At 37.8% G+C, this 13,745-nt stretch overlaps 1 protein-coding gene and 2 pseudogenes across 1 annotated transcript; all 3 read right to left on the bottom strand.

The window, feature by feature from the left end:
• On the bottom strand, positions 1–1,171 carry LOC136250374 (all-trans-retinol 13,14-reductase pseudogene; annotated as a pseudogene).
• A 107-nt stretch (positions 1,172–1,278) lies between these two features.
• LOC136246813 (all-trans-retinol 13,14-reductase-like) lies at positions 1,279–1,743 on the bottom strand. The gene has a single exon (XM_066038380.1). It carries the CDS (start codon positions 1,741–1,743, stop codon positions 1,279–1,281), a length of 465 nt encoding a protein of 154 aa, XP_065894452.1.
• A 9,530-nt stretch (positions 1,744–11,273) lies between these two features.
• On the bottom strand, positions 11,274–13,367 carry LOC136246819 (all-trans-retinol 13,14-reductase pseudogene; annotated as a pseudogene).
• Between the last annotated feature and the right edge of the window lie 378 nt (positions 13,368–13,745).

Here is a 13,745-nt window from a genome sequence, read left to right on the forward strand (position 1 = left end):
AAGGTAAGAGTCTTAGAGTAGCAAAGTGTTCCACAATTAAAGTCAATAGCAGTATTGTTTATAGAGTCTCACAGATATCCTGCAAATCCTTGAATAAATCGCGTTGTAATAGTGCCATGCTTGTCATTAATCCCCCCTGCATTGCACCTGTAAACCCACATGTATAGATGTCTTGACCAGTAAGATATAGACCAGGCACCGGAGTCTCAGCACGTAGCATTGCTGCTGTTAAGGGACTGAATCTGTCTCTGTTGTGATCGCAACCATAGATCTCACCCTTGGGAGATGATATATAGTGTCTGTTAGTCAAGGGAGTTCCAATTTCAAAACATTTCTCCTTACCATCAAGCTGCGGGAACATCTCTAACACCTGTTCCCAAATTTTGTTACCCAAAGCATTTTTACGGATATGATATTTTATACTATATTGTCCCATTTTCTCATGATCATCTTTCCAGATTTCAAACCACTCATAAGGTGCCAATGCTATGACAGCACAAGTGGTCTTTCCTGGAAAACGGTCTTTCCAAGTTGGGTCTTTGGTAGATGGAAATGAAATGAATAGGGAAGGGATTCCTTTCTTTTCAGCATCCTCAGGTGTACCTGACACATAGCCTTGTATAGTCTTGAGATTATTGTCTATAAAAGTCCAAATGTTACTATTAACTTTTACTCCTAGCTCTTCATAGTTACCTCGTAAGCCAACAAACAAATGCAATGTTGCAATTCCACTTTTAACATGCTTAAGGCTCATATTTAGGCCAATAGAAGATAATAGGTCATGAGTATTAAGTATGCCAGCATTAGATATTATGAATGGTGCTTCGATTTCAACAATTTCGTTACCATGCTGTACACAAACACCAGTGACATGTGTATTGCTACCATTCATTGAAATACGTTTGACAGGAGCCTTAACTAGAACACATCCACCACTTCTCTTAATCACTGGGATTATGTGAAAAGCAATCTCACTACCTCCGCCAACAGGATAATAACCACCATCTAAGAATTGGTTTACTAACAAGGCATGCATTACAAAACTGGTGTCATTTGGAAGATTGCCATAGAAACCAAAGTTGTATGCTAGAACTGTTTTGAGATCCTCATTATCAGTAATGTCATTAAGAACATCCTGCAAAGTCCGCTTGCTCATCTGAAAAAATCTGAACAATAAACCAACCCAGTGTAATTGAGAAAATAAACAAACCACCGTGGGAAAAATTTTATGTACTTGAACATAGCTTCACCTTCACATGCAGCCTTGACCATTGTTAACTATTTCTTGATTGCTTTTACTTCTTTTGGAAAACACTTAGTAAGAGACTCGACAAATCCATCTGAGGTAGAAAGAATATCAAAAATTTTTCTACCTGCCGAATTCCTGATATGTACGGTATCATAATTTTTATCCAGTTCCTCCCAGCGAATTTGCCCATCAGAGATTTGATCAAGTAACACCTTTGAAACTGACGGGTTACTATTGCTCATTCCTCCAACATAGTGAATACCAATATCAAATTCATAGCCTTTGCGAATGAAAGTGTGACAGCAACCACCAGCCTGGTCACGCTGTTCCAAAACGAGGACACGTTTTCCTGCTCTGCTGAGAATAGCCGCAACTGTGAGCCCGCCAATTCCACTTCCAATAACAATCGCATCTAAATTATCGGGAATCTTTTCTTCGCTAAACAGCTGCTTGAGGACTTCCTTCCTTTTCTCTGAATCCTTCACTATTGGCATGGGTTTATCCCACTTATTATCAGTACAAAACGGATTTTCACATCTTGGTTTAGATATCCAGGACAAGCCACTTAATACTGCGAGAAAACGCGCGTATCCGTCTAAACGAAAAATTCGGCGAAGAATATTAGGGAAAAAAAAGTAGTAGTAGTAGTAGTACTACAATTGTGACTGGATTTTGGAAAAACGATCCAAATCGCACATTAGAAGTTCCGAGATAAACGGTTTTAAAGAATTGAAGCCTGCATAACTCTCCAAGGATAGCAAGCACGCGTATGAAATTTACACAAAAGATGCATCAATCTGTTACCTTTCAAGCCACTTCCAGTACTTGTAGCTGCTTGTACAGCTTCCCGCCAAATAAGATAGAAAATCTGAGCAGTTGGACGAGCGAAGTAGTATCACGAGTGCTCACAAAGGGGTGGAGGCTGGGGGGTGGCGGGGAGGGCAAAAGTTAGACCTCAAAATGGAGGCAGACCACGATTGGAGTCCAGACACCAGATTACAGGGCTGTGCTGGCTCCTTAGTGGCTGATATGTAGCAAAATCAGCAGAGAACACGTCTGGCCAACATTATAAGGCTGTCCACCAGTAAACCACTGACTCTTGCCAAGCCAGGTCCTTCACAAGGCCTGAAACCGCCATTTGAGCACTCCACACCACCCAGAAAAGACGTGTGTAAAAACCAGCCTCGTGTAGTTTGAGTAGTGCTGAGGGTCAAAACTTGTAGTACGATAGTGCAGCTATCCACTGGTGGTGTTAGTTTGATTTTGCCTGATGTGCGATTTGGATCGGTTCTGTAAAATCTGGTCACAATTATACAGTAGCCCAGGAATATCATATTCGAGATTTAATTGTGAGTTTGATACAGTAAACTATGATGATCATAACACACGTACATACTGAAAACTACAACATGCTACTACTTATTACATAACTATATACTTATTACTGCACTATTTATATAGTTAGCTACTAATTGCATCGTCATCGATGTCTTTGTAATTACGTAACAAGTTATTTCTAGCTTGGTATAGTGGAGTGAACCTTTACACCACTTGGTTTGGCGGGCTTGCTTTTTCACAACGAGTGTTTGCCACCCCCATGCATCGGTGTCAAATGGTCAGCAATCTTGACACGTTTAATATTATACGAAGTGGATATTTAGCCGGTCACCGGCTAAACATTCAAAAATAGTTATATTTAGCTGGTCGTTTATTGTATAAACATTGGAAGTGTCACCTATAACTCGAGTATCAAACATACTAGTTGTATGAAAGTAAGTTTTTGGGTGAGTTCCAGGCGAGCTAGGATTGCCCCGGCTTCGCCGGGATGCTCTTCGCTCGCTCCAACCCTAGCTCGCCTCGAACTCACCCCAAAACTTACCTTTATACAGACAGTGAAAGTCATCATTATGTTTAACAGGAAAACGTCAGGTTAACGTTAGGGCTTAGGTCGGGTTCAGCTTAGGTTTCTTACAGGTATGGATTATATAATATTAATTTTGTGACATTTAGACTAGTACAAAAACAAGAGGAGTAGCCAGCAAGCACCGGTGGTACAGTGGTAGAGCGTGGGTACTCCAAACCTGGATGTGTGGATTTTAGCCTTGGTCATATCACACTTTTTTCTTCGTTTCTTATACCTTTTTGTGTCACGATTTTTTTTAATAGCAATGACCAGCTATATTTGACCGGATCTGCAAAAAAGGGACATAATCGCACAAGCCTAAATTTACAATCACTCCAATTTATTCTTAATTTAATCTGTTGTACTATATACTCCATATGGAGGTTTCTGTACAGTAAACAAATAATAATAATAATACAGTATAAAGCATTGAATACATTGGGTGAAATACTTGCGTATTATTGAAAATGGAATAGTTTGGAATAGTTTGCCTAATTTGGAATAGTTTGCCTAATTATGGAATAGTTTGCCTAATTATGTGGAATAGTTTGCCTAATTATGTGGAATAGTTTGCCTAATTATGTGGAATAGTTTGCCTAATTATGTTGTAAATAGTTCTTCGATTAACACTTTTAAATCATTATTAGATAGTCATTTAATTGATTCAAGATTTATTTTTGTATAAGTTATTTAATTGATTCAAGAGTTATTTTTGTATAATTACTGCATTGATCGGGTATGCAGGCTGTGCCTTTACCCGTATTTAATCATAATCATAATCATAAAAATTTCGTAACTTTTTTTACCCCTGTTTCTTAGTGAAGAAAGAGACTAACAATACAAACCTGGATATCATCTTATTCGCCTGGTGAAGAGGAGTTGGAAAATCTTTGTTTCGTTGCAGTAGATCCAAGGATACGTAAGTTATGAACGTTTGTTTACGTCATGTCGAATCGATCGTACGCGATCGATTTTTCTTAATATAATAATAATATAGATTTAAGGCCCCTATTCGGTGATTATTAGTTTCTCATCCAGCTTTTCTAATTATTATGATGCGGGCGGGAGGGTATTACCATTATGCCATTATTTTATAATATTAACGCACTGATGTACAGACCTTGTCCAAATTGTCTTTCTTTCTTACTACAAACATTTCCTTTACCAGCTGATTTTACTTTTCGTGATCGCCAACTGTTTTTCGACAGTCAACTGAAAACCTGCTTTGATGAAGTCGATAGAGCACGATTGCAACTGGCACTGAAGCAATTTGCTAAGGAAAACAACAGTTCTCCTGGTGATATATAGGAACTCACTTCAAATTCCTAACATCGACACAATAGATCTTGAAACATTTAAGAACGCTGTAAGTAATATAATATAATATGTGATTGTAATGCTCATTAGCGTGTTGCCCCTAGTGGGCTTTGCTAATTAACAATAATAATAATAATAATGTAGCGCATTGTAGCATTCATCAACAAAAATTATAACAGCTTGGTATCACGTGTTTTTCTGAGCATGCGCAGAGTAAATAATGGCTTACCATGCGGTAGCTTAAGAAGGATGCGGGCGGTGGATGAGAAACTAATAATCACCAAATAGGGGCCTAATGTACATACCTCCATAAGTGGAGTATAATCATACATATCTGAATCACAATTATGATTGTGTGTGAATGCATATTAAAATTATTTGTTGTCAGTTAATTACAAGTGTGTGTGTGTGCAAGTTGGCTTGAAAATTTTCTACTGAGTTTTGATTGATAACATCTCCTGGCAAGGTATTCCAAAGTTTAATCGATGATGGCATATATGAATATTTGTATGCGTCCACTCTTGTGTACGGCTGCATGAGGTGACCACGTGTATAGTGACATGTTATTGGTACTAATATGTTGTCATCAATGTCAACATCAACAATATCGTTAATTATTTTGTAAAACATTATCAGTTTTGCATTTGTTCTTCTGCTTTGCAAACTAGGCCATCCCAAAGATTCCATCATTTTAGTCACGCTAGCGTATCTGTCTTTCTTATTTAAAACAAATCTTGCTAATCGTCTTTGCACCATCTCTAGTCTGTCGATGTCTGTCTGGTAATGTGGTGACCATACCACTGATGCATACTCTAGAACTGGTCGTAAATAAGTTTGATAGCATGATGATTTTACAGCAATGGGGCAGTTTGTTAAGTTTCGTCGCAAAAAACCAAGCACAGAATTTCCCTTCTTGACAACATTGTTGATGTGTTCATGCCAGTTCAGTTTTTGGTCTATGGTGACTCCGAGGTATTTAGCGTGTTCAACTTGTTGGATATTAGTATAGTCTATGTGATATGTAAGGTTAGGTAAGTTAGACTTATTTGATATTCTTAAACACTCGCATTTACTTGGATTGAAGTTCATTTGCCATTTCTTGGCCCACTGAGATAATGAATTTAAAATAGTAATGTCTTCCTCTGAATTAATATTCCTGTATAATAAAGCATCATCAGCATATAACTTGATCTTAGATTTAACTACTGTTGGGATATCATTAATGTAACACAAAAAGAGTAGCGGTCCCAGGACAGAACCCTGTGGGACTCCTGATATTACTGATTGTGGTTGACTGGTTTCTCCATTTAATACAACTTGCTGCTTTCTATCAGTTAAAAAGGCATTGATCCAATTTAACAATTGGCCACATATACCATATGAGGACAGTTTATGAGATAACTTGTTGTGAGGAACGGTATCGAAGGCCTTTGACAAGTCCAGCAGAATTGCATGTACTCCACCATTATTCAAAGTAGTCGCAAAGTCGTGTACAGTTGATATCAGTTGGGTTTTGCATGAGCGCTGCTTACGGAAGCCATGTTGCTGTCTGCATATAATATGATTTTCTTCTAGATGTTGATAAATACTGGTAGAAATTATATGTTCAAGTATCTTACAAACAATACATGTTAAGGAAATTGGTCTGTAGTTAGAGGGGTGCGCACTACTTCTCTTCGTAAAGATTGGCACCACGAGGGCATTTTCCAGTCTTGTGGAAGGACACTCTGTTCAAGGGAAGCTTGGTAAATTAGAGTAAGTGATGGGGCAATTTCACTTGACATTAGCTTTAAGAGTCTACCAGGGATCTGGTCTGGTCCACTAGATTTGTGCGGTTCTATGTTAGAAAGGAGTTGCTCGACTCCTTCGACAGAAATGTTCAGGCTTCTTAATTCAGAGGAAAAATTGGCATCAGCAATATGTGGGCAATTGTTGTCTTCTCTGGTAAAGACTGAACTAAAATACTTGTTTAACTCTTCAGCCTTTGCCATATTATTAGTAACAACTTCACCGTTTACTTCCAAGGTAGGAATTCCATTACAGCCTTTTCGCTGACTTTTGATATATAAAAATAGTTTTTTATTCGGACGATTTGATTGTGGATTTATCAAGTTTGTTAAATAATTATTATGTGCTTTTCGACATTCACGTTGGGCTGTCCTTTTAGCTGTACAGTAAGCATTCCAGTCTTCAGTAGAGCCAGACATGCGAGCATGGTTATACAAATGCTTCTTCTTTCTAATATATTGTTTGGTGTTTGCTGTTATCCAGGGCTTGTTATATCTATTACTAATTAACCTGGATGGTATTAACAAGAGTTAATAATAGTGGAGGGAGAGTGTCTAACACTGCATAGGCCTGTAAAAAATGATCCTGAGAAATTCAAAGGGATTCCTTCAGATGTGTAAAATGTTCACACTGGCAGAACAAGGTAATGTGATGATTGCACACTGAGAGAACAAAGAAATGTGATGATTGAAACAATCTTCACCTATGGAGAATACCACAAATTACAGAGTTTTACAGAAAGAATCCCTTTGAATTTCTCAGGATCATTTTTTACAGGCCTATGCAGTGTTAGACACTCTCCCTCCACTATTATTAACTCTTGGTATTAAGTTAACACATTCCAAACAAATAGCTTTAAACTCTTCCCACATCTGTTCTATTGATGAACCTGGTGAATACTTGCTTAGAAATGTCCTAGTAAAGTTATTAATCAAATCTTTCAGATCATTGATGTTGACTTTTGACCACAACAATTGTTTCCTTTTAGCTGGAGGCATATAAACAGCCTTCACAGATGATTCAATGTAAACTATGTCATGGTCACTTATTCCTGGCAGAGGTATACATTTGTTAACTAAATTTGGTCGGTTAGTGGCAAAAATGTCAAGGGTGTTCTTATTTCTTGTAGGGAAATCAACCAACTGAGTCAAACCAGCATCACAAAATGTTTCAAGGATGATATTACAGTAAGAAGAAGGATAGTTGTTCCCCGGGATTGAACAATTTGACCAGTTGATGTTTGGAAGATTCACATCTCCAGCAAACCATATCACAGCATTAGGATTTTTATCAGCTAAGTCATTTAAGTAGTGACACATTAATTCTAGGTATCTCAAGTCTGTATTAGGTGCTCTATACACTGATACTACTATTAAAAACTCACTTCGAGATAATTCCAGTTCAGAAGCTATGAGTTCACAAGGGTAGTTACTAGTATCAATTTCTTTCCATGAGTAAATTTTATTGCAGGCTAGAAAGACACCTCCAAAACCATCACTTCTATCACGTCTAAATACTTGGTAATCATCACAAAATATTTCACTGTTTTGTATGTCCGACCTCAACCAAGATTCTGTTCCTGCAATAATATCAGGTTTGTAGACAGAAACAAAGTTATCAAAGAGTGGTTTTTTTGCATGACAGTTTATAACAGCAAGTGTCAATGCAACATTATCATTATTATTGCTTACATTAAGAGTGCATGGATGAGACATTTCTGAAGTTACATACAATTGGTGTAGTGAGATCATGATTACTGTCAGTTGTTAGATTAGAATCAATGGGAGACAAGGGTAAATCTAATTGAACTTTAACACTTTCTATATTAGGTACACTGATCAGCAAGATCAATCAGACTGGGCTGTTTTATTGGTGGGATTGGTTCGGATAAAATTTCCGGCTGTCGTCTAGGCTGTCTTTTCATAATTGTGCCATTTTTAATAATTAGGTTCACTTCACCTTGTTGTTTTCTTTTCTTAAGTTCCTCTACCAGCTTCTTGTGTTTCGATCTCTGGAGTTTTGTCATGTCTTGTGCAATAAATATGTTTTTATACTCTTCATGAAATCTGAGTTTGGGGGCTCTAGACAGAAGTTCTAACTTTTCGACTTCAGACTCTAATGCAACAAGAAGGGGTCTAGCTTTATTATCAGTTTTACGGCCAAGACGGAATAACTTAATTATGGATTTTAATATCCAAATCAGTAGAATCTTTGCACATTTTTAGGAGCTTATCTCTTTCTGCTGTGTCTTCTGGAAAGTTGTAAATGATTATGTTGTTTTTCTTTCTTTCTCGTTCAGCTAATTATTCTGCAATAGTTGTTGCTGTAGATAGTTCTTATGAGCTGGAAATGTTTCCTGTTGCCTGAGGTTGCTTTTGGCTAGAGAGCAAATCGTTAAACTTATTTTTGAGAGACAGGTTGTTCTGGCTTAGTTCTTCGATTTGGGACCCAAGTTTTGACACTGTAGTCTTTAAAACTCCATACTGCTCACCAATCACCTTCAGGTCCTGAGAGATATTAACAGGAGAGTCATGGTTGGCAACAGAAGTGAATTGATTTAGACGCGAGTAGCACTGATTGTACTTACAACAATATACTAGATTAGGGATTTCTCCTTCTACTTGGTTAAATAGCTTGTGTTTTTCTTTAGGTATTCCCTCACAACTAGCGTGTACCCATCTATAACAAATTTCACATTGAATAGCATCACTTGATTTACCTTTAGATGTACAGCGTTTCATACAGTGACTACACGTATCACCTGGCAACTAAACTAGCTTGCTCTGGCTTTCTGTCGGCGAAGTGTCCTGTGAGGCTGCAGTTAACTTGATCCAATGACTGTTTCATAGCCATGTCGTTCTTCTTCACGAATTTAGCCTTTGTATGCAGTGAAGAAGGGAGAGTAATGGACAAACGTACCCAGTAATTGATTCCCCTGTTCATGGCGAACACGATGGTGAAAAGTTTAACTCCGTACCTCAATCAGTTGGTAACTTACAACCATTTTTGTAAGCGCATGTAATTTATTTTCCCTATACTTGCTGTACAAATCGATTTTTCTGTTGTTGCTACTTTGTAGGACTGTAACTCCCAAATCTATTGGCACATGAAGCTGAAACGTTGCCAGTAGGCACACTTGGCTAAGTAGATCATAAATATTTAATAACCAAGAATTCGAAAAATATGCGATTATGTCCTGTTTTTGCAGATCCGGTCACAAATTAGTCTGGTACATCGCAGACCCCTGGGCGGGTGCTTATAATCTATAATAGATAAGCCAGCGGGCGCTTATAATCTCTAATCGATAAGCCCCAGCGGATAGGGTCTGCGATGTACCAGACTAGTCACAAATAGCAACAACCTTTAATATTCACAGTTTTTGCACAAGGCCATGCATATATAGCTAAAGGTCAGCCAAATCCCAGCTAATGGCGAAAGCAAAATTAAATGTTCTTTGCTCCGAGTCAGTGATGAAAGACACAACTAGTCGGTGGCTGTTTACTAAGCGCGAACTTCAAAACATTAGTGCAATTACATCTCGATAGCTAACCAGATGAGCAACATGTTTGCATGAGTGTCAAGAAGAAAATGAACGACCAATTTTGGAGTATGCCTCTACTGTATGGTTCCCTTATGTCAGAACTGATATTGCAAAACTAGAAATGGTCCAACGTAAGGCTGCTTGTTTTGTCTTCAACAAATTCTTGGCATACTCCAGTGTGACCTCCATGTTGTCTCAATTAAACTGGCAATCACTTGAAGTAAGAACTAATGCCATCATCACCATGTTTTACAAAGTTATCAACAACCTTATTTGTATTGACTTCTCACAAGATCTCCAACCAGTATTATCATCTACCCGGGGCTATCTTAAAAGATTCATCAGTTTACCTGCTAGAGTTAACTCATATTATCATTCATTTCTCCCACATTCAATTCGACTTTGGAACTCACTACCTACTAACTTAACTAATGCACCTGACTTAAATACATTTTGTCATGCACTTCATCTTTATAGACAGCAGTAATTTTAAGTTTACATCTTTTCACATGCACACAACACTCAATTATAAGGTATGTGCATTAAACAAATTAAAATTAAAAGCATAGACCCCTACTTCATTTTTTAATTAACATTTTTAAAGAAAATAATAGTTAGTTTAGCTAGTACGTATATAAATCATTATAAACTTTTGATGTGTGGACAGATGCATGCTTGAAGTAGATTCAAGTTTTGGAGTTCATGTGGTCTACCTGGATTACAGCGAAGCCTTTGATTCAGTGCCCCATGCTCATCTTCGACTTGTTGAAAAGTTGAAAGAATAGGGGCAAATTATTCCCTGGTTAGAAATTTTCTTGCATGGTCGATCCCAAAGAGTAGTATGAGTTTGAGTGGTCAGACATCACTAGTGGAGTCCAGCAGGGATCAGTGCTAGGGCCGTTGTTGTTTGTGCTGTATATCAACGATACTGCTAAAGTTATTCAGTGTCATTGCTGATGACACAAAAATGTACTTAATTATTTGAAGCATTTGTGATGTAATTAAATTGTAGAAAGGCTTGGCAGAAAGGCTTGGACAAAATGCAAGAATGGTCAGGATTGCAGCTGTTCAATCTCAACCTAGAGAAATTTAAAGTTATGCACATTCAAACTTTAAATACAAATTACACAATGGGAAATCTTCTACTACCCCAAAGTCCCTAATGAAGTTGACTTTGAAAAAAACTTGAGGCTTGTGAAAGGAGGGCATGTGGGCACATAAACTTTGCCAAATATTAATAATTCTTTTTAAATGTAATTATTCCATGAGCTTGCAATTTTCATCAAATATGTAACTAGGCAGGCTGACATTTTATCCCAGTACTGAATTAGGACATATGACTCATTATTGGTTGTAGTAGTTATGTACCCACATGTCCTATTTTTGCATTCTAGTCATATTCAATAAACCCACAACCACATACTCACAGCATTTCTTACAAGCATTGTTTACCTAAATTATAAGCTAGATCTAGGTCACATAAAATAATAATAATAGAAAGTGAAGCAGCATACAGTGTACATATAGCTAAATTATGATCAAGCACATACAAGGTGCATAAAAAAATATTTTAAAACATTGCAGCTTACATACTACATGGAAACACCAGCTATTACAATAAGATATAAATCACTCCAAACATTTATAGTAAAGTGTTCAATTAAAGCAAACAATAACACTGTTTATAGAGTCTCATGGATATCCTGTAAATCCTTGATTAGATCGCGTTTTAATAGTGCCATACTCGTCATTAATCCTCCCTGCATTGCACCAATAAATCCACATGTAGAGATGTCTTGACCAGTCAAATATAAGCCAGGCACTGGAGTCTCAGGACGTAGCATTGCTGCTGTGATGGGGCTAAATCTGTCCCTGTTGTGATCACAACCATAGATCTCACCCCTGGGAGATGATAAAAAGTATCTGTTGGTCAGGGGGGTTCCAATTTCAAAACATTCCACCTTGCCTTCAAGCTGTGGGAACATCTCTAATACCTGTGTCCAAATTTTGTTACCCAAATTTTTTTTAAGGTTGTGATATTCTGGACTATATTGTCCCATTTTCTCATGATCATCTTTCCAGATTTCAAACCACTCATAAGGTGCCAATGCTATGACAGCACAAGTGGTCTTTCCTGGAAAGCGCTCCTTCCAAGTTGGGTCTTTGGTAGATGGAAATGAAATGAATAGGGAAGGGATTCCTTTCTCTTTAGCATCCTCAGGTGTACCTGACACATAGCCTTGTATAGTCTTGAGATTACTGTCTATAAAAGCCCAAATGTTACTACGGACTTTTACATCCAGCTCCTCATAGTTACCTCGTAAGCCAACAAATAAATGCAATGTTGCAATTCCACTTTTAACTTTATTAAGGGTTGTGTTTAGGCCATATAAGTTTGGGGGTAATAAGCGGCTATAGGTATTAAGTATGCCAGCATTAGATATTACAAGTGGTGCTTTGATTTCAACAATTTTTTTATTACCATCCTGTACTTCAACACCAGTGACATGTGTATTGTCTTCATTCAGTAAAATACGTGTGACAGGAGCCTTAACTAGAACACGTCCTCCACTTCTCTCAATCACTGGGATTATGTGAAAAGCAATCTCGCTACCTCCACCAACAGGATAATAACCACCATTTAAGAATTGATTTACTAACAAGGCATGCATTACAAAGCTGGTGTCATTAGGAAGATTGCCATAGCAACCAAAGTTATATGCTAGAACTGTTTTGAGATCCTCATTATCAGTAATGTCGTTAAGAACGTCCTGTAAAGTCTTCTTGCTCATCTGAAAAAAATCTGAATGGTAAACCAACCCAGTGTAATTGAGAAAAGAAACAAACCACTGTGGAAAAAATTTGATGTACTTGAACATAGCTTCACCTTTACATGCATCTTTGACCATTGTCAAATATTTATTGATTGCTGCTACGTCTTCTGGAAAATGCTGGGTAAGAGATTCGACAAATTCATCTGAAGTAGAAAGAATATCAAAATTATTTCTACCTGCAGAGTTCCTGATATGTACGCTATCGTAATTATTATCCAGTTCTTTCCAACGAATTTGTCCATCAGAAATTTGATCAAGTAGCACCTTTGAAACTGAAGGGTTGCTATTGCCCATTCCGCCAACATAGTGAATACCAACATCAAATTCATAGCCTTTCCAAATAAAAGTGCGACAGCAACCACCAGCCTGGTCATGCTTTTCCAAGACGAGGACACGCTTTCCTGTTCTACTGAGAATAGCCGCAACTGTGAGCCCGCCAATTCCACTTCCAATAACGATCGCATCTAAATTATCGGGAATCTTTTCTTTGCTAAACGGCTGGTTGAGGACTTCCTCCCTTTTTATTCGATCTTTAACTAGTGGCTTGGGTTTATTCCACTTATTATCAGTACGAAACGGATTTTTATATCTTGGTATAAGAATCCAGAGCAAGCCACTTGATATAGCAAGGAGACGAGCGTATCCGTCTAAGCGCTGAACTATTTTAGGTGAAAATAATAAAAGAAGCTGTAGTAGTACTACTACTACAACTATACAGTAGGCCAGGAATATCATACTCGAAGTTTAATTATGAGTAGGTGATGCAATGCTGTACTATTTATATAGCTAGCTAGCTAGTAATTGCTTTGTCATCAATCAATGGCTTTGTAATTACGTAATCAATACACCTGCACGGTAGTGTGTCGTGCGGCCAAGAAGCCAGCACGCAACACCCGCACGTATATTGACAGGAAGAAAGAAAACGCGATTTTCACACTTCCGTAGCTCTGTGTTGCCCCTACGAAACAAGACAAATTTTGCTGTGGACACGCCCGCAAACTTCAGTACTCCACATACCAAATTTGAGCGAACTGAATCTCTTCAAGCGTTCCCGAGATATGTGACTTTCAAAAATTGGCTTAGTTTCTTCGGGTTTTTTTTCTTCCTCTTTTC

The sequence above is a fragment of the Dysidea avara genome, chromosome 1 (assembly GCF_963678975.1).
Source record: "Dysidea avara chromosome 1, odDysAvar1.4, whole genome shotgun sequence".
Classification (NCBI taxonomy): domain Eukaryota; kingdom Metazoa; phylum Porifera; class Demospongiae; order Dictyoceratida; family Dysideidae; genus Dysidea; species Dysidea avara.